The 18,221-nt window shown below is 36.9% G+C and overlaps 1 protein-coding gene across 1 annotated transcript in view; it reads left to right on the top strand.

The window, feature by feature from the left end:
* LOC113239161 (titin homolog) overlaps nucleotides 1-18,221 on the top strand; it is a 111,961-nt gene that overhangs the window by 70,368 nt on the left and 23,372 nt on the right. The window contains exons 18-30 of the mRNA XM_026476033.1: nucleotides 16-919; nucleotides 1,737-2,711; nucleotides 2,976-3,170; nucleotides 3,437-4,000; nucleotides 4,249-5,283; nucleotides 5,931-6,941; nucleotides 7,211-8,185; nucleotides 9,364-10,038; nucleotides 10,975-11,925; nucleotides 13,135-13,509; nucleotides 13,905-16,747; nucleotides 16,796-16,966; nucleotides 17,012-18,199. Coding sequence (XP_026331818.1) covers nucleotides 16-919; nucleotides 1,737-2,711; nucleotides 2,976-3,170; nucleotides 3,437-4,000; nucleotides 4,249-5,283; nucleotides 5,931-6,941; nucleotides 7,211-8,185; nucleotides 9,364-10,038; nucleotides 10,975-11,925; nucleotides 13,135-13,509; nucleotides 13,905-16,747; nucleotides 16,796-16,966; nucleotides 17,012-18,199 — 11,862 coding nt within the window. The remainder of the gene's footprint in view (nucleotides 1-15; nucleotides 920-1,736; nucleotides 2,712-2,975; nucleotides 3,171-3,436; nucleotides 4,001-4,248; nucleotides 5,284-5,930; nucleotides 6,942-7,210; nucleotides 8,186-9,363; nucleotides 10,039-10,974; nucleotides 11,926-13,134; nucleotides 13,510-13,904; nucleotides 16,748-16,795; nucleotides 16,967-17,011; nucleotides 18,200-18,221) is intronic.

The following is an 18,221-nucleotide window of genomic DNA, read 5'->3' as shown; positions in this document are numbered from 1 at the left end:
GAAGAGTTTAAACAGTCCGTGCAAGTAGCGAGCGAATTACGTGACAGTATTACGTCTAATTTGAAAATCGTGTCTGAGGAGTCTAGTAGGCAGATAAGATGCGCCGTACAAACTCAACAACTTCCGTTAGTGCAGCAGCTGCAGAGTGGTCTTTATGCGCTACAATTGCTGCTTCTAGATCATGCACCCGAACTTCCTCCTGTGATTGGTGATCAAGCACTGCAGCATGTGGCAGAAGTGGCCGCTCAGCTTCACGATGACCTTGCTACATTTGTAGCCGTAGCGCAAGTCGCACAAACAGACATTGCAAATTGTAAAACCAAGCAGGAAATCCGTAAAGACTCGATTATGCTTGAAAATTTGTGTATAATGACAGAACAGGAAGGAAAACCGGCAGTTGTTGATGAAACGACTGCATTTGAAAAAGAAGTAGTACACGAAGAGCAGGCTACAGAAACTGACGTGGAGCCAGTTGCCTCATTGGCCGCCAAAACGGAAAGCCTAGTTATTCTGGAAGCAGAATCACAACTAAAAGATGATGCCAAAGGAACTGAAATTGTCATTTTTGAACAACTTTCTTCTGTGGACACAAAACAAACAAAAGATGAAACTATTTCTGCTGAATGTGTAGCAGTGAGTAAATTGGAAACCATGACGTTGGACTCAGAAATATTAGTACCTACGGAAACGTTTGTAGACACAGAGCAACCAGTTGCAATAAACGGCACAAAGGCCGTAGTCATCGACAATGACAAAGTGGAAAACGTTGGTGTTTTACTAAAAACAGAAGTCACTTTGAATGAAAATGTCAACCTTGAAGCTCCTAATAATGAAGCCGCCACTAATATTGTTAGTGAAGACGAAGTAAAAATATCAGCTAAGTCTGACAAAGTGGTCGAAATTTCAGCGACGATAACTGGTAATTTGTATTACATAACTTATCGCTTTACATTAATTAACTAATGCTAACAAGATGAAATTAATTGTAAATATGAACTAAAAAATTAATTTTGTTAGGAAACGTTCAGGCGCAAGCTGAACAACCTTTTATTGGAAATCCCTTTACTCAGTAACAGAGTATATTCCAAGTACTATACAAACAAATAAATTGTTATATTTATTAATGAATTTGACAGTGACCGTATTACTATACTTTAATTTATATTTATTATTTATTAAGAATCCGTATTGACATTTCCTGTAATTAAATATACTGTAGTATCTACACTTGATATTGTTAGTTTAATTAAATTATTTATTAGTTTCATTAATTATCTTCATTTGTATATGTACACCACTGTGTACTGTGTATGACTTACTATTATATAATTATGTCTCATTATTTTGTAAACTGACGCTCACTTTTCGAAGAGCAGAGTATAAGGTGACATGCAATTGTATTTATATGAAATATGTAATGTTGAGAGAATTAAACTAAACTAAACTAAACAAAACAAATAACGAATGTGCATCTTCAAAACTGTAATTTCTCAATAAAGGCCTACAGTAAACACATGTGCACTTCAGAAATTTGAAATAAATCATTACATTTCCATTGTCATGATAACATTGATTAGATTTTTAAAAACACATGTGCACTTCAGAAATTTGAAATAAATCATTACATTTCCATTGTCATGATAACATTGATTAGATTTTTAAAAAGTACACTATTACAGATACACTTCTACACCATTTTAATGAATATATATCGGATGAATTGGTGTAAGCACTAGATAAGTTATCAGAAGTAGGGAAGACTGAAGAGTTTCAACAGTCAGTACTAATAGCGAACGAGTTATGTGACAGCATTACGTCTAATTTGAAAATCATGGCTGAGGAGTCTAGTAGGCAAATAAGAGGCGCCGTACAAACTGAACCAGTTCCGTTGGCGCAGCAGCTGCAGAGTGGTCTTTATGCGTTACAAATGATATTTCTAGACCATGCACCCGAACTTCCTCCTGTGATTGGTTATCAAGCATTGCAGCGCGTGGCAGAAGTCGCCACTCAGCTTTACGATGACCTTTCTACAGTTGTTGCCGAAGCGCAAGTAGCATTACTACAAACGGGCATTGCAAATTGTAAAACCGAACAAGAAATTCTTAAAGACTCGTTTGAAAATTCGTCTACAATGTCAGGAAGGAGTCAGGAAGGAAAACCAACAGTTCATGAAACAACTAAATTTAAAAAAGAAATGGTACTCGAAAAGCATGCTACAGAAACTGACTTGGAGACAGTTGCTTCATCGTCTGTCAAAACGGAAAACGTGGTTATTCTGGAAGTGGAATCACAACTTAAAGATGGTGTCAAAAAAACTGAAGAAGTCAGTTTTGAACAAGTTGCTTATATAGACAGCGTTGACAATGCTGCTATTGTGGAAATAACACAAACAGATGATGAAACTATTTCCGCTAAAAATGTAGCAGTGAGTAAAGTGGAAACCATGACGTTGGACTCAGATGTAATAATACCTACGGAAACGTTTGTAGCCACAGAACATCATGTTGTAATAGACGACACAAAAGGCGTAATCGTCAACGATGACAAAATGAAAGAAGTTGATGTTTTACTGAAAACTGAAGCTACTTTGGATGACAATGTCAACCTTGAAGTTTCTAATAAGGAAGCAGCCTGTGATGTCATTGGTGTCGATGTACTAAAAGACCCTACAAAATATTTAAAAGCGATCGATGTTTCATCGCCGACAGTTGGTAATTTCATATATATTGTTACATTAACGACTTAATGCCAACAAGATGAAATTGGGGTAAAATTGTAATAATTAATGATTAACAATATCATAGCCAACATAAAGAAGTCGATATTGTTGTGGTTGCAAATAAACAACAAATACGCATTAAGAAAGCTACTAATTTCTTAAGTAAATAATTAAGAAACTTAAACAAATTTCTATATTTCCGTTGTCATAATAAGACTGAATAGATGTAAAAAAACTATTAATTACACTATTACAGATACACTTTTACACCATCTCGAGGAATACATATCGGAAGAATTGGTAGACACTTTAGATAAGTTATCAGAAGTAGGTAAAGCTGAAGAGTTTAAACAGTCAGTGCAAGTAGCGAGCGAGTTACGTGACAGCATTGTAGCTAATTTAAATATTGTGACTGCAGAGCCGAGCAACCAGATAAGCGGCGCTGTAAAAAGCAAGTTCCATTGGTGCAGCAGCTACAGATAGCTCTTTCTGCGTTACAAATACTGGTTTTGGATCATGCACCCGAACTTACTCCTGTGATCAGCGATTGAGCATTGCAGCGTGTGGCAGAGGTCGCCACTCAGCTTCACGATGACCTTTCTACAGTTATTGCCGTAGCGCATGATGCAATACTACAAACAGACATTGCAAATTGTGAATTTGTCCAAGAAATCCACAAAGATTCGTTTATGCTTGAAAATTCGTCTTTAATGACAGGACAGGAAGGAAAACCGGCAGTTGTTCACGAAACAATCACATTTGAAAAAGAAGTAGTACTCGAAGAGCAGGCTACAGAAACTGACGTGGAGCGGATTGCCTTATTGGCTGCTAAAACGGAAGATGTGGTTATTCTGGAAATAGAATTACAACTAAAGAATTATATCAAAGAAACTGGAGATGTCAGTTTTGAACAATTTTTTTATATTGATAGTGCTAACAATGCTGCTATTGTGGAAATGAAACAAACAGAAAACAAAACTATTTCCGCTGAAAGTGTGGCATTGAGTACAGTAGAAACCATGACGTCAGACGTGTTAGTACCTAAGAAAACGTTTGTAGCCACAGAGCAACAAGACATAATACACGACAAAAAAGGCGTAGTGATCGACGATGCTAAAGTGAAAGAAATTGATGTTTTTCTGAAAATAGAAATTACTTTGGATGACAATGTCAACCTTGACGCCTCTAATAAGGATGCAACCGGTGATATCGTTAGTGTCAATGAAGTAAAGAACTCTGCAAAATCTATAAAATTGTTCGATGTTTCATCGCCTGCAACTGGTAATTTGGTATTATATTTATAAGGTATCGTTTTACATTAAGGAACTAATGACAACAAGACAAAATTGGAATAATTAATCATTAATAGTATTACAGGAAAAAAAAGTTAACACTTTTGTGTTACTAAATAAACAACTAATATGCGTCATAAAAGCTATAATTTCCCAATAAATTCCTTACAAATTATCACATATACGTTGCCATAATAAGATCGATTACACTAAAAAAAAATAATTACACTATTACAGATACACTCCTACATCATCTTGAGGAATACATATCGAAAGAATTGGTGGAAGCGTTAGATAAGTTATCCGAAGTAGCGAAGACTGAAGAGTTTAAACAGTCAGTGCAAGTAGCGAGCGAATTACGTGACAGCATTGTAACTAATGTAAATATTGTGGCAGCGAAGCCGAGTGACCAGATAAGCGGCGCTGTAAAAAGTGAACAAGGTCTATTGGTGCAGCAGCTACAGACAGCTCTTTCTGCTTTACGAGTACTGGTTTTGGATCATGCACTGGAACTTACTCCTGTGGTCAGCGAGCGAGCATTGCAACGCGTGGCAGAAGTCGCCACTCAGCTTCACGATAACCTTTCTACAGTTGTTGCCGTAGCGCAAGCCGCACTACTACAAACAGACATTGCAAGTTCTGAAATCGAGCAAGAAATCCGTAAAGACTCATTTATGCTTGAAAATACGTCTATAATGACAGGACAGGAAGGAAAATCGGCAGTTGTTCATAAAACAAGTACATTCGAAAATGAAGTAGTACTCGAGGAGCAGACTGCAAGTACTGACGTGGAACCAGTTGTTTCAATGGGCGCCACAACGAAAAACGTGGTTATTCTGGAAGCGGAATCACACATAAAAGATGATGCCAAAGATACTGGTTTCGTCGGCTTTGAATACGTTGCTTCTTTGGGCAGTGCTGACAATGCTTCTATAACGGACACGAAACAAACAGAGGAAGAAACTATTTTCGCTGAAAGTGTAGCATTAAGTAAAGTGGAAACCATGACGTTGGACTCAGATGTATTAGTATCTACGGAAGCGTTTGTAGTCAAAGAGCAAGAAGTTGCAATAGACGACACAAAGAGCGTAGTCGTCGACGATGACAAAGAAAAAGACGTTGGTGTTTTGCTAAAAACAAAAGCTACTATGGATGATAATGTCAAATTTGAAGCTCCTAATAATGAAGCAGCCAGTAATGTTATTAGTGCGAATGCAGTAAAAGGCTCAATAAAATCTAACAAAGTAGTCGAACTTTCAGCGCCGAGAACTGGTAATTTCATACTATATAAGCTACCATTTTACATTAACCAAGTAAAAGATGAAATTGGGTTAACTGTAATATTCACGATTACTATTGTCACTTAAAATAATGAAGTTCATTATAGGGATACGTTTTTTGTAATATTAAAGTATTATATTACATCGAAAAAGCTACATATATTTAATTTCAAATAAGCACCTGTAGGGCTAGCACAGTAGTACGCGATTTGCGAGAGAGCGAGATAAAGCGCGTGTTGTCTATGCGAGAATAGCAGTATCTCGCGTATGCCGCCCTCGCGCAAGCCGCGCCATGTCGTGCTTGCTCTACAGATTAAAATTCATAAGGAGTCTAAAAAAATTTAAATTGGTATTATGATTTGATTAAAAAAGCTTTAAATACACTTCTTAATACAAAACTCGAACATAAAGAAAAATTCTGTTCTGTTCTGACAGGACTCGAACCTGCGTCTATATGCCAAACTAGGGCTACTGCTCTTCCAACTGAGCTACAGATCGAGTCAGCAGACCTTATGAATTTCTCTAAATGTTTGTCCCAGATCTTTTAAAGCTTCTTAGGAGTAATTTTACTTAACATTCGCATCGTATTAAAACATTATGGTATTCACTTAATGTCAATATTTAATTACACCATTACAGATACACTTTTACACCATCTCGAGGAATACATATCGGATGAATTGGTGGAAGCGTTAGATAAGTTATCGGTAGTAGGGAATACTGAAGAGTTTAAACAGTCAGTGCAAATAGCGAGTGACCTACGCGAGAGCATTGTGTCTAATTTGAAAATCGTGGCTGAAGAGCGTAGTGGCCAGATATTTGGAGTTGTACAAACTGAACAAGTTCCGTTGGTGCAACAACTGCAGCGTGCTCTTTCTGCGTTGCAAGTACTGGTTCTAGATCATGCACCCGAATTTGCTCCTATGATTGGCGATCAAGCATTGCAGCGCGTGACTGAAGTCGCCACTCAGCTTCACGATGACATTTCTACAGTTGTTGCCGAAGTGCAAGTCGCATTACTACAAACGGGCATTGCAAATTGTAAAACCGAACAAAAAATTCTTAAAGACTCGTTTGAAAATTCGTCTACAATGTCAGGAAGGAGTCAGGAAGGAAAACCAACAGTTCATGAAACAATCACGTTTGAAAAAGAAGTAGTACTCGAAGAGCAGGCTACAGAAACTGACGCGAAGCCAATATCCTCATTGGTTGTCAAAACGAAAAACGTGGCTATTCTTGAAGCGGAATCACAACTAAAAGATTATGCCAAAAAAACTGAACACGTTAGTTTTGAAGAAGTTGCTTATATAGATAGTGCTGACAATGCTGCTATTGTGGAAGTAAAACAAACAGAAGACGAAACTATTGAAACTGCTAAAAGTGTAGCAGTGAGTATAGTGGAAACCTTGATATTGGAGTCAGACATATTAGCACCCACAGAAATGTTTGTGGACACAGAGCAACACGTTGCAATAGACGACACAAAAGACATAGTCTTTAGCGATGACAAAACGATGATGAAAACAGAAGTTACTTTGAATGACAATGTCAACCTTAAATCTTCTAATATGGAACCAGCGTGTGATGTTGATGAAATAAAGGACTCTTTAAAATCTGTAAAAGCGATCGATGTTTCTTCGCCGACAACTGGTAATTTCGTATTACATTTTTCATTAACGAACTAATGCCAACAACATATGATTAGGGTTAAATTGTAATAATTGATGATTAACAATATCATTGCCAAAGTAAAGTAGTTGACACCATTGTGGTTCTAAATAGACAAATAATATGCACCATAAAATCTATAAATTCCCAATAAATTCCCACTTCAAACACATGTACTCGTATAGTTAAGAACCTTAAAACAAATTGTTAAGATCGACTAGATTTAAAAAATAATCAGTACACTATTACAGATACACTCCTACACCATCTCGAGGAATATATATCGAAAGAATTGGTGGAAGCGTTAGATAAGTTATCAGAAGTAAGGAAGACTGAAGAGTTTAAACTGTCTGTGCAAATAGCGAGCGAGTTACGTGACAGAATTGTAGCCAATTTGAGTATTGTGACTGCGGAGCCGAGCAACCAGATAAGCGGCGCTGTAAAAAGTGAGCAAAGTCTATTGGTACAGCAGCTACAGATAGCTCTTTCCACGTTACAAGTACTGGTTTTGGATCATGCACCCGAACTTACTCCTGTGGTCAGCGATCGGGTATTGCAGCGCGTGGCAGAAGTCGCCACTCAGCTTCACAACGACCTTTCTACAGTTATTGCTGTAGTGCAAATGGCTCTACCACAAACGGACATTGCAAATTGTGAATCTGTGCAAGAAATCTTTAAAGATTTGTTTATGCTTGAAAATTCGTCTTTAATGACAGGACAGGAAGGAAAACCGGCAGTTGTTCACGAAACGACTACATTTGACAAAGAAGTAGTACTCGAAGAGCAGGCTACGGAAACTGACGTGGAGCGGGTTACCTTATTGGCTGCCAAAACGGAAAATGTGGTTATTCTGGAAGCGGAATCACAACTAAAAGCCGACGCCAAAGAAACTGGAATCGTCAGTTTTGAACAAGTTGCTTCTTTGGATAGTACTGACAGTATTGCTATTGTGGAAATGAAACAAATGGTACACTTAGTACCTACGGAAACGTTTACAGCCATAGAGCAACAACTTGCAGTAGGTGAAACAAAGGGCGTAGTTGTCGACGACGATAAACTGGAGAAGGAAGAAGTTGGTGTTCTTCTGAAAAAAGAAGTCATTTTACAAGAATGTGTAACCCTTGAAGGACATAATAACGAAGCAGCTAGTAATATTATTGGTGAGAATGAAGTAAAAGGCTTAGCACAATCTGACAAAGTGGTCGAAGTTTCATCGCCGACAACTGGTAATTTCGTATTGTGTAAGTTGGGCCGTGTTCTGCATAAATTAGTTAACTCACAGAGAATTGTAAAATGAGTAATGAATGCAATCTGGTTATACCTTGTAACATAATGTTTATTATTCTTTTCACCAACATCATTAAAAAACGTAGTAATTGTTAAATAAAGAAAATGTCTTCACGAAACCGAAAATTTCGGCTCTTAGGCGATTTTCGCAAAAACGTGTTATGTGTGGTTAAACCATAAATACGAATTACAAAACATATCTTACAACGTGGTTTGAAACGATTTAGTTTAAGTACGCTAACACATTATAAACTTTTTTTACAAATGTAAATACTTAAAATTTGGTCCATGATGTGGACGGACAGGAAAATTATATAGATTGTGAAAGGATTGAGCGATTAGAATAAGGGACATTTTACTGCTAAAATAAGAGTTTGGCTAATGGCATACTTTCCGAGATATTTATTGCGAAAAATAAAAATTGTTTTATTTCAATCTAAAAGAAAAGGAACGAAGGCGTATTTGAGTCAAAAAAATTGTGTAGCTGGCTGAGTAGTATATTGATAAGAGATGGTTAGTGTGAAGATGATATTGAACGGGAAGTAACAGTCGAAATCAGGTAAGTGGAGCTCTGTATGTCTTTATTGGTAGCGTGTCAAAACAGTGCGTATTCCAACCCTGATGTACGGTAGTGAGCATTGGGTGTGACAGAAGAAGCATGAAAGTAGGGTTAATAGGGCTGTTGTTGTGAGAGCTTTGAGTAGCGTCTAATTTAATGAATATATAATATATTATATATTAATTATGTATAATAAAAAGAAATCTACAGAATTCTTTAAATGAGTAATGACAAAAAGTAGCCAAAAATGTTTAATGCTCAATATCTCGAAACTGTCATTTTGTAGGTTAACACGTTTATGCAGAACACGGTCCAGTTAATGCTTTACGTTAACCAACTAATGCCAGAAAGATGTATTTAGGGTAAAAATGAAATAATTTATAATTAACCATGTCGTAGTCAAAATAATAGAATTCATCACGATGACACTTTTGTTGTCATAAATATAGTACTAAACTGAATCATAAAGGTTACTATTTCCAAATCAGTACCTAATTAAAACACCTTAATCAGATTAGATTGAATTGGATTTCAAAAAATGTAATAACACTATTACAGATACACTGTTACACCATCTCGAGGAATACTTATCGGAAGAATTGGTGGAAGCGTTCGATAAGTTATCGGCGCTAGGGAAAATTGAAGAGTTTAAACAGTCAGTGCGCGTAGCGGGCGAGCTACGTGAAAGCATTATAACCAATCAGGCCATTATATCTGCCGAACCAAGTGGCAAGATAAGTAGCACCTTAAAAGAAGAGCAGATTCCATTGGCACAGCAGCTGCAGAGCGCACTTTCTGCGCTACAAGTGATGGTTCTTGATCACGCAGAGGAACTTGCGCCCGTGATCGGTGATCAAACTTTACAACGCGTGGCTGCACTCTTCACTCAGCTTCACGAGCAAATTGCAGGCCTACAGGCAGATTTTACTAATTCTGAAAACAAGCACGAAATCCTTAAGGAATTAATTAAGGATGACAAGTCGACTATAAGGACAATACAAGATGATAAATCGAAAGCATTTGATAAATCCGTTACGTTTAAAAATGAAGTAGCTCTTTCAAAAGAGCAGGCTACAGAAACTGTCGTGGAGCCAGTTACGTCATTGGCTACTAAATTGGAAAACGTAATTGTGCTGGAAGCGGAGTCACACCTAAATACTGTTACAAAATTGGAAGACGAAATTAAAGACTCTACAATGACAGATGTTGAAGTCAAAGTTGAAACGCCGACGGGTAATTTCATATTAAGTTACAGCTTTCTATTTAACTTACCACATATAGTTGAATAAGTGAAATGCGGATATAAATGTGGACATTCATAATTAGAAATTAACGTTTCCAAAGTTTGCTACTACTAACACATAATTTTTGTAATAGTGTCAATATTCGTATATGAATTTAATTTGTTTAGTAACATGGGTTTTATATAAATATACACACACACACACACATATACGACCGTATGCATCTGGTACCGTAATTATCATTCATCCAGGGGAGGACTGCCACCTGACTTGTTTTAGCCGCAAAACAGTAAGAGAGCATTACTGCGTTTCGGAAGGGTAAAGGTGCTGGTGAAATTACAGGCACATGGGACTTGTGAATTACCATAATTGCAGATACACTCTTACATCTCGAAAAATACATTTTAATAAAAAAAAATAATCGTTTAGGTTTAGTAAAAAAAAATTAATCACCAGTCACATTGTTGGTTAATTTGTTTTAATTTTCAACTATATAATACAGGTACGTCGAGTAGATCGAGTATGATTTTGCGTTCTTGTACATTTCGTTAACAATATTAAACTCTAGGCAAATGTACTTAAACATTTTTCATATGTCAAAGTTTCATTAAGACAATGTTATTTGAACTGTTACAATTTTTAAAAATTCGCTAATCTGATTCTATTTTGTCACAATATCTAAAAAATAAATACATTTTGTGTGTGTGTGTTAAGTTAGTTTTTTCTTATAAAGGTTGAGGAAGGCTTACTAAGTCGATGTTAAAAGATGTTAATATACTTGCTTTGATGAATTTAAACGTTGTAAACGTTACTGTTTTATATTCTCACTTTTTTTTGTTCCGCTAAATGTGCCCGTGGATGTATTTCACACACGCTTCAATTTACTTTTTGACCATTTAAAACCACACAAAATGCACTATTTCAGATACACTCTTACAGCACCTTGAAGAATATGTATCAGGTGACGTATTGCAAGCACTAGATAGGTTGTCGGTAGAAGCGAACGCTGAAGAGTTGAAACAGTCGGTGCGTATTGCCTGTGAGCTGCGGGAGTGCATTGTGCACAGCCAACACTGTGTGGACACTGAAATTTGTACCGAGCAGGGTAACCACTCGCGATGTGAGCAGATGCAGATAGCGCAGCACCTACAAAACACCTTGACAGCGCTACAGGTACTGGTAAAAGATTGCTCACATGATCTCACTGTGATTAGCGGTAATGCGTTACAGAAAATTGCTAAAGTCGCTGGTGAGCTCCAAGATGACCTTACTTTATTCGTTGCTGTAGTAAAACAAGCAGAGATCGGAAATGAGATCGAGCAAGAACAAGAACGTGTTCGGAAATTGGGCAATGAATACATTAAACAAGAAGATAAAGTAACAATTTCCGAAGAACTAGTTTCCTCTGAAAATGACATAGCAGGTAACAAGCAGGCTATTGAAACCATTGTTCCACTGATGAGCGTTGTGCTTGATGAAGCAGTCAATGTCGAAGCGGAAACTCCTTTTAGAGAAGATAAAGAGGAAAATACAGCCTTAGTTATCGAACAAGATACTTTCATTGAAAACATCTCCTCTGCTGCCAATGAAATAGCCCAATCGACGGATAAAACTATGGCTGCTGATGAACGAGTAGCGGTCAGTGGAGTGGAAGCAGCGAAATTCCAATCAGAGGAATTAGTTCCTCCTAAGACAGTTGATGTACAAGACAACATGAAGAACCTAATCGGCGATGATAAATTAGCAGAATTTGGTGCAGCTGTGGGGACTGAAACTGTTCATGTACAAATTGCTCAATGTGAGGGTGCAGATTTGGCAGTAGCCAGTGAAGTTATTCATAAAGAAGGGGTGATTCCAACTCAAGTTATAGTTGCTGGTATGTTGCACATTTACACAAATAACACTTCGTTAATCTAAGTATTACCATAAGCAATTCGAATACTTTAAAAATAATTGTGTCACCTGCAGCCAACAGTTCCTTGTGAGACTTATCAGGCTATTGGTCTACATTTATTCACAACCAATTTTTTTTGAAAAAATACGTTATTATACTTTACAGATTTAACACATTACACCACACATTTTAATACATACACTTTTGACACCGTATCACTGCAGAGAACAATAACTCCGTGTCTATCTTACTTTATTAATGTAAATTGCAACTTGCTTTAAAAATTTATTATTATTACGTAGTCTGGTTTCACAGCTGTGCGTGCGGTTCGTACGGACTGTCCGCCTGCGGGCCGTCCGCACGCGTAGAATCCGCAGTGTAGAAACCACCGCGTAGAAACCAGCCTTAAAATGTTTGTTTTCAAAATATTCTGCAAGTTTGTTATTGTGTATTTTATGGGTAATTTCTTATGTAACGTGTGGTAATTGTCATATCAATCATAAATTTTTACTTCCTGTGTGTAACATCTAATTAAATCATTCAATATAATAATAATATTTTTTTTACAAAACAAATATAGACTTCAAAAGTTTGCTTATTCGCTTTCATCGTGTTCTTTACTGTAGTCTCCTCCACGATAACTGAAATGCAAAATGAAGTCCTCACCGAAACGAATCATATGAGCCCAAACGCAAAGGTAGCTGCTGTACACTGTTGAGTGTCATCTGTTTGCCATTTCCATCACCTTATTAGCTCTAGGTCACCATAGCAATTGATTTTCTTTCAAATTATATTTATGTGCCGTGCAGGTTTATGGAAATCGGTTAACGGAAAGTGAGTGAAATTCAATAAACCTTATTCGTCCCCAATTTGCCACCATTAGAGGTGGGATATTTTCTTTTAACTTGAACCTCGTTTCCAACAAAAAACAATAATCGAACTCGGTTCACAAATATCAGAGTAATCGCGTGACATGCACTTAAAAAAACGCAATTAAAATAATTCAGAGAAATATTAAAAACAATTGAGAACCGCCTTCTTGTTTTAAGTCGATTAAAAAAAACAACCAATATCCTTTGCTATGTTATGCAATGTTAGCCGCCTGAACCATAAAGCTTTAATGCTTTTATATTTTATTACTTATTTATTTATCTATATGGAAAATAATGTTCTACTGTTTTCAATTTACAGAACAAAGCCTCATAAGACATATAGAAGAATTAATTTCTACCGAAACATTGGAAGCAGTGGACAAATTATCCGCTCTACCCAACTTTGAAGAGCTAAAGGTATCTTTAAACGTTGCAAAAGAATTGCGGGATACCATTGCTGCAATTGAAGTCCTCACTGGTTCTGAGGAAACTGTTGCTGTAGCGGAAGAGGCACGAATCGAACAAGCAAAGCTTGAAAACAAATTGCAGGATATTCTAACTTACGTACAAGTTCTTGCATTTGACACGGTAGAAGAAGTTTCTCCAAGCATCGATCCGGAGCTTATACAAAAAGTTGCAGATTTAGTCACGCATTTGCAAGAAGATTTAATAAGCGCTACAGCTGTTAAAACTGGTATGCATATTGTTCCTCATAATTTGTCGGTACCCTTTTTTTGTGATGATTAATGTATTCGTATTAATTAATTTTTATTGTGACGGGACGATTAAGTCGTGTGCCTAATTTTAAGCGACACGTCTGTCCATAGCAGTTCCAGTGCCACTCAGAGTTTTAAATTGCAAAGATATGAGGGGCACTACCACTGCGCCCGCTACCCTGAGACATAACGTGACAAGTCCATGCGCCTGTAATTTCTCCAACACCCTTCAAAACTGAAACTTAGTAATGCTAACATTATTGCTTGGTGGCAGAAATAGGTAAGGTGGCAGTACTGGACGAACTCTTTCGCGAGGAGCTCTACTGCTACTAAATTTACATATGAAATTTATGCTATTATTTTTAATTTACAGATAGAGTGACATCTGTCACTGAACTGGATTCTATGCAGCGGCTTGAAAGCTTGTTACAAGACGTCAGCGAAAAAATTAATATATCATCAGAAGGCAGGTCTGCTGAAGATAATGAGATCCTACGAGATTCTCTGGAAGAAGTACAAACGGTCATCATTAAGCTCAAGAGAGATACTGATGGTTCTACTGATGACACTCTCAATGAAACTCTTGAGGATTTAGAGTGCAATGTGAGGAGTGTTCAATTACAAATCAATGAAGAAAGCCCCCCGGAACTGTTGCAAGAGGCTTGTGCTACTCTTCAGCTGTTAGCAAAAAATATGACTACAACTCAAGAGGAACAAGCTTACAAAACTGTAGCGAAGGAAACTAAGCCTCAAAACACGCTAGAAAAATGTTCACTTGAGACACAAGAAACAGTAAATCTTTTAGAAGATGCATCTAAGTTTGAAACGAAAGGTCAAAGTCAACTCAATGATATTGTTTCTAATCTTAATAATGTCAAGGATATTCTAAAGACGCTACGTGTAAGCTTTTTAAGTGATGCGGATACACTTATTGAGAAAGGCGTAGAAGTTTCTCAATGTTTGAATCAAATAGAAGACAAGGTATTTTCTTTAGAGAAGGACATCGAATCAGAAGCGAACTTGTCACCTATCATAAAAGAAAACATTTTATTAGCAGTACATTCTGTTTACGGCAGCATCTCTAATATGCGCAGTACTATTTCCAGTATACAAAAACAGTATATGTACGAAAATTATGGAAAACCTTCAGAATTATTTCTTCGATCCATAAAGAATGTTACAACAATATCTCAAGCTGATGAACATGCCATGCATAAATCTGATTGGAAAAAGTTTTCAAAGTCTTTGAGGAACGCGTTGAATCATTTTGAGGATGTTAAATTCTATGTTAATCTTGATAAGACCGCGAGGCTACCAAGTGACGCAGCGTTTACTAAAATTATTTTAGAGGAACTAAAAACCAATATCCGTGAATGTGTGTTACCCCGTGTAGCAGTTATAGATCCTTCACTATCCATAAATGCTCACGTCGCTTTAAATTATATAGATAGCTACCTAGGTTCTATCGAATCCAGACAAACTTTAGAAGTAAAAGAGAAAATTCCAATATTTAAAAATATTGCATCAAAAATTCTTGTGATTACTGAGTCTTTCAAAGATAAAATAGAAGCAAAAGAAACAGGTGCTGAAGAAGACAAAATCGAATCAAATGATGAAAAGATGATCGAAGAAACAAGTAAAAGTAAAGAAATGGAACATCCAACAGATGAGACTGTTCAAAAGAAACAGGAAGAAGTTATGGAATCTAAAGCAAATCTTTTAATAGAGAAAGTAAAAGAGGATGCTGATACCGTGGCTCTACAAAAAGAGGAGGAAAGGGCCAAAGATAGGGGTGAAAATGAAATGCACAAAGCACAGAAAGAGAAATGGGAGTCTGAAGCTAAAAGCAGTGATAAGGAGAAAGAAGTTGAAACAGCATCTACAATAAATAAAGAAGTAAAACTTGAGTCTGATAAAGAACACAATAAAAGTGAAATTGAAAGTAAAAAAGAAGAGGTAGATGAGAGTACTTTAATACGGAAAAAAGAAGCTGAATTGAAAACAAAAAAAGAAATGAATGAGTCTGAACCTAAGAAAGATCAGGCTGAAACTGAAACTCAAGCCAAAGAATTAAATGATGACGCCAAAGAAAAAGAAGAAAATGAAGGGATCGAATCGATTGCAAAAAAAGCTGACAAAGAAATGGCTGATGTGAAGATACGAGAAATAGTTAAACTTGAACACAAGACAGAAATTGAAGATGCTACAGCAACTACGTCAAAAGAAAATACTGAAGCCCGTGCAAAAATAGAAAACGAGAAAGTTGATGCTAAAGTTAGTAAAGACATTAAAAAAGTTGAAAAAAATATTGCTGAAGAAGAAGAAAAGCGAGGTGATATAGAGAAAGAAAGCGACGAAGCTGAAATCAAGATCAAAGTAAAGAAGGAGTCTGAAGGCGAAATCAAATTTGAAAAAGAACAGAAGGACGTTGAAATTAAGGCCAAGAAAGAAAAGGAGGACACTGAAGCTAAAGCCAAACAACAAAAGGAAGAATCTGAAGACACAGTCATTAATGAAAAAGACGAAGCTATAAACGAGGAGAAAGAAACTGAAACCAAAGCCACTAAAGACAAGGAGGACGCTGAAACCAAAGACCATGAAAAAAAGCAAGAGGCAGAAACCGAATTTAAAAAAGAAGAGACTGACGCCAAAGCTTTAGAAGAAGAGGAGGCTGTAGCCGAACACTTTCTTAAAAGTAAAGAGGCTGATGCTAAGGCTAAAGATATGGAAAAAGATCAAGTGAAAGCCGAAAAAGAAAAGGTTCCTGGAGCCAAAGCTTTAGAAGAACAACAGGGGGATGTTGAAATAGCCAAGAAAGCCAAGAAAGAAAAGGAGGACGCTGAAGCTAAAGCCGAACAAGAAAAAGAGAATGAAGCCAAATGTAACCAAGAAAAAGAGGAAAAAGAAGTCGTAGCCCATGCTACAATCGAGAAGGAGAAGGCTGAAACTAAAGTAAAAAAAGAAATAGAGGAGGCTGAGGTTAACATAAAAAAAGAACAGGATGAAGTTGATACAAAAGCCAAGAAAGAAAAAGAAGAAGCTGGAGATACAAGTATTCATGAAAAAGAGGAAGCTGAAATTAAAGCACAGAAAGAAAAAGAAGAAGTTAAAGACAAGGCTGAGAAAGAAATAGAAGTTGCTGAAACCCAAGCCAATATAGAGAAGGAAGAAGCTGAAGCCAAAGTCAAGGAAGAAAAAGCTGATGCCGAAGCTAAAGCTAAAGAAGAAAAGAAAGAAGCTAAAGTAAAAGCAAAAAAAGAAAAGGAGGAAACAGAAGCTAAAGCTAAAAAAGAAAAGGACGATGCTGAGGCTAAAGCGAAAAAAGAAAATGAAGAAACTGAAGCTAAAGCCCAGAAAGAAAAAGAGGATGCAGAAGCCAAGATTAAGAAAGAAAATGAGGAAGTTGAAGCTAGAGCTAAAAAAGAAAAAGAAGAGGCTGAAGTTAAAGTAAAAAAAGAAAAGGAAGAAGTTGACGCTAAGGTTAAAAAGGAAAAAGAGGATGCTGAAGCAAAAGCAACAAAAGAAAAGGAAGAGGCTGAGGCTAATGTGAAAAAAGAAAAGGAAGAAGCTGAGACTAAGGCGAAAAAAGAAAAGGAAGAAGCTGAAGCTAAAGCCCAGAAAGAAAAAGAGGATGCTGAAGCCAAGATTAAGAAAGAAAAGGAGGAAGCTGAAGCTAAAGCTAAAATAGAAAAGGAAACGGCTAAGGCTAAAGCGAATAAAGAAAAGGAAGAAGCTGAAGCTAAAGCCCAGAAAGAAAAAGAGGACGCAGAAACCAAGGTTAAGAAAGAAAAGGAGGAAGCTGATGCCAAGAGTAAGAAAGAAAAAGAGGAAGCTGAAGCCAAAGCTAAAAAAGAAAAGGAAGAAGCTGAAGCTAAAGCGAAAAAAGAAAAAGAAGAAGCTGAAGCTAAAGACCAGAAGGAAAAAGAGGATGTTGAAGCCAAGATTAAGAAAGAAAAGGAGGAAGCTGAAGCTAAAGCTAAAATAGAAAAGGAAACGGCTATAGCTAAAGCGAAAAAAGAAAAGGAAGAAGCTGAAGCCAAAGCCCTGAAAAAAAAAGAGGACGCAGAAGCCAAGATTAAGAAAGAAAAGGAGGAAGCTGATGCCAAGAGTAAGAAAGAAAAAGAGGAAGCTGAAGCCAAAGCTAAAAAAGAAAAGGAAGAAGCTGAAGCTAAAGCGAAAAAAGAAAAAGAAGAAGCTGAAGCTAAAGCCCAGAAGGAAAAAGAGGATGCTGAAGCCAAGATTAAGAAAGAAAAGGAGGAAGCTGAAGCTAAAGCTAAAATAGAAAAGGAAACGGTTGAGGCTAGAGCGAAAAAAGAAAAGGAAGAAGCTGAAGCTAAAGCCCAGAAAGAAAAAGAGGACGCAGAAGCCAAGGTTAAGAAAGAAAAGGAGGAAGCTGATGCCAAGAGTAAGAAAGAAAAAGAGGAAGCTGAAGCCAAAGCTAAAAAAGAAAAGGAAACAGCTGAGGCTAAGGCGAAAAAAGAAAAGGAAGAAGCTGAAGCTAAAGCCCGGAAAGAAAAAGAGGATGCTGAAGCCAAGATCAAGAAAGAAAAGGAGGAAGCTGAAGCTAAAGCTAAAATAGAAAAGGAAATGGCTAAGGCTAAAGTGAAAAAAGAAAAGGAAGAAGATGAAGCTAAAGCCCAGAAAGAAAAAGAAGACGCAGAAGCCAAGGTTAAGAAAGAAAAGGAGGAAG

This window comes from Hyposmocoma kahamanoa, unplaced genomic scaffold, assembly GCF_003589595.1.
Source record: "Hyposmocoma kahamanoa isolate Upper Pololo Valley unplaced genomic scaffold, ASM358959v1 99702, whole genome shotgun sequence".
Lineage (NCBI taxonomy): Eukaryota > Metazoa > Arthropoda > Insecta > Lepidoptera > Cosmopterigidae > Hyposmocoma > Hyposmocoma kahamanoa.
This window is presented reverse-complemented; position numbering and strand designations above follow the sequence as displayed.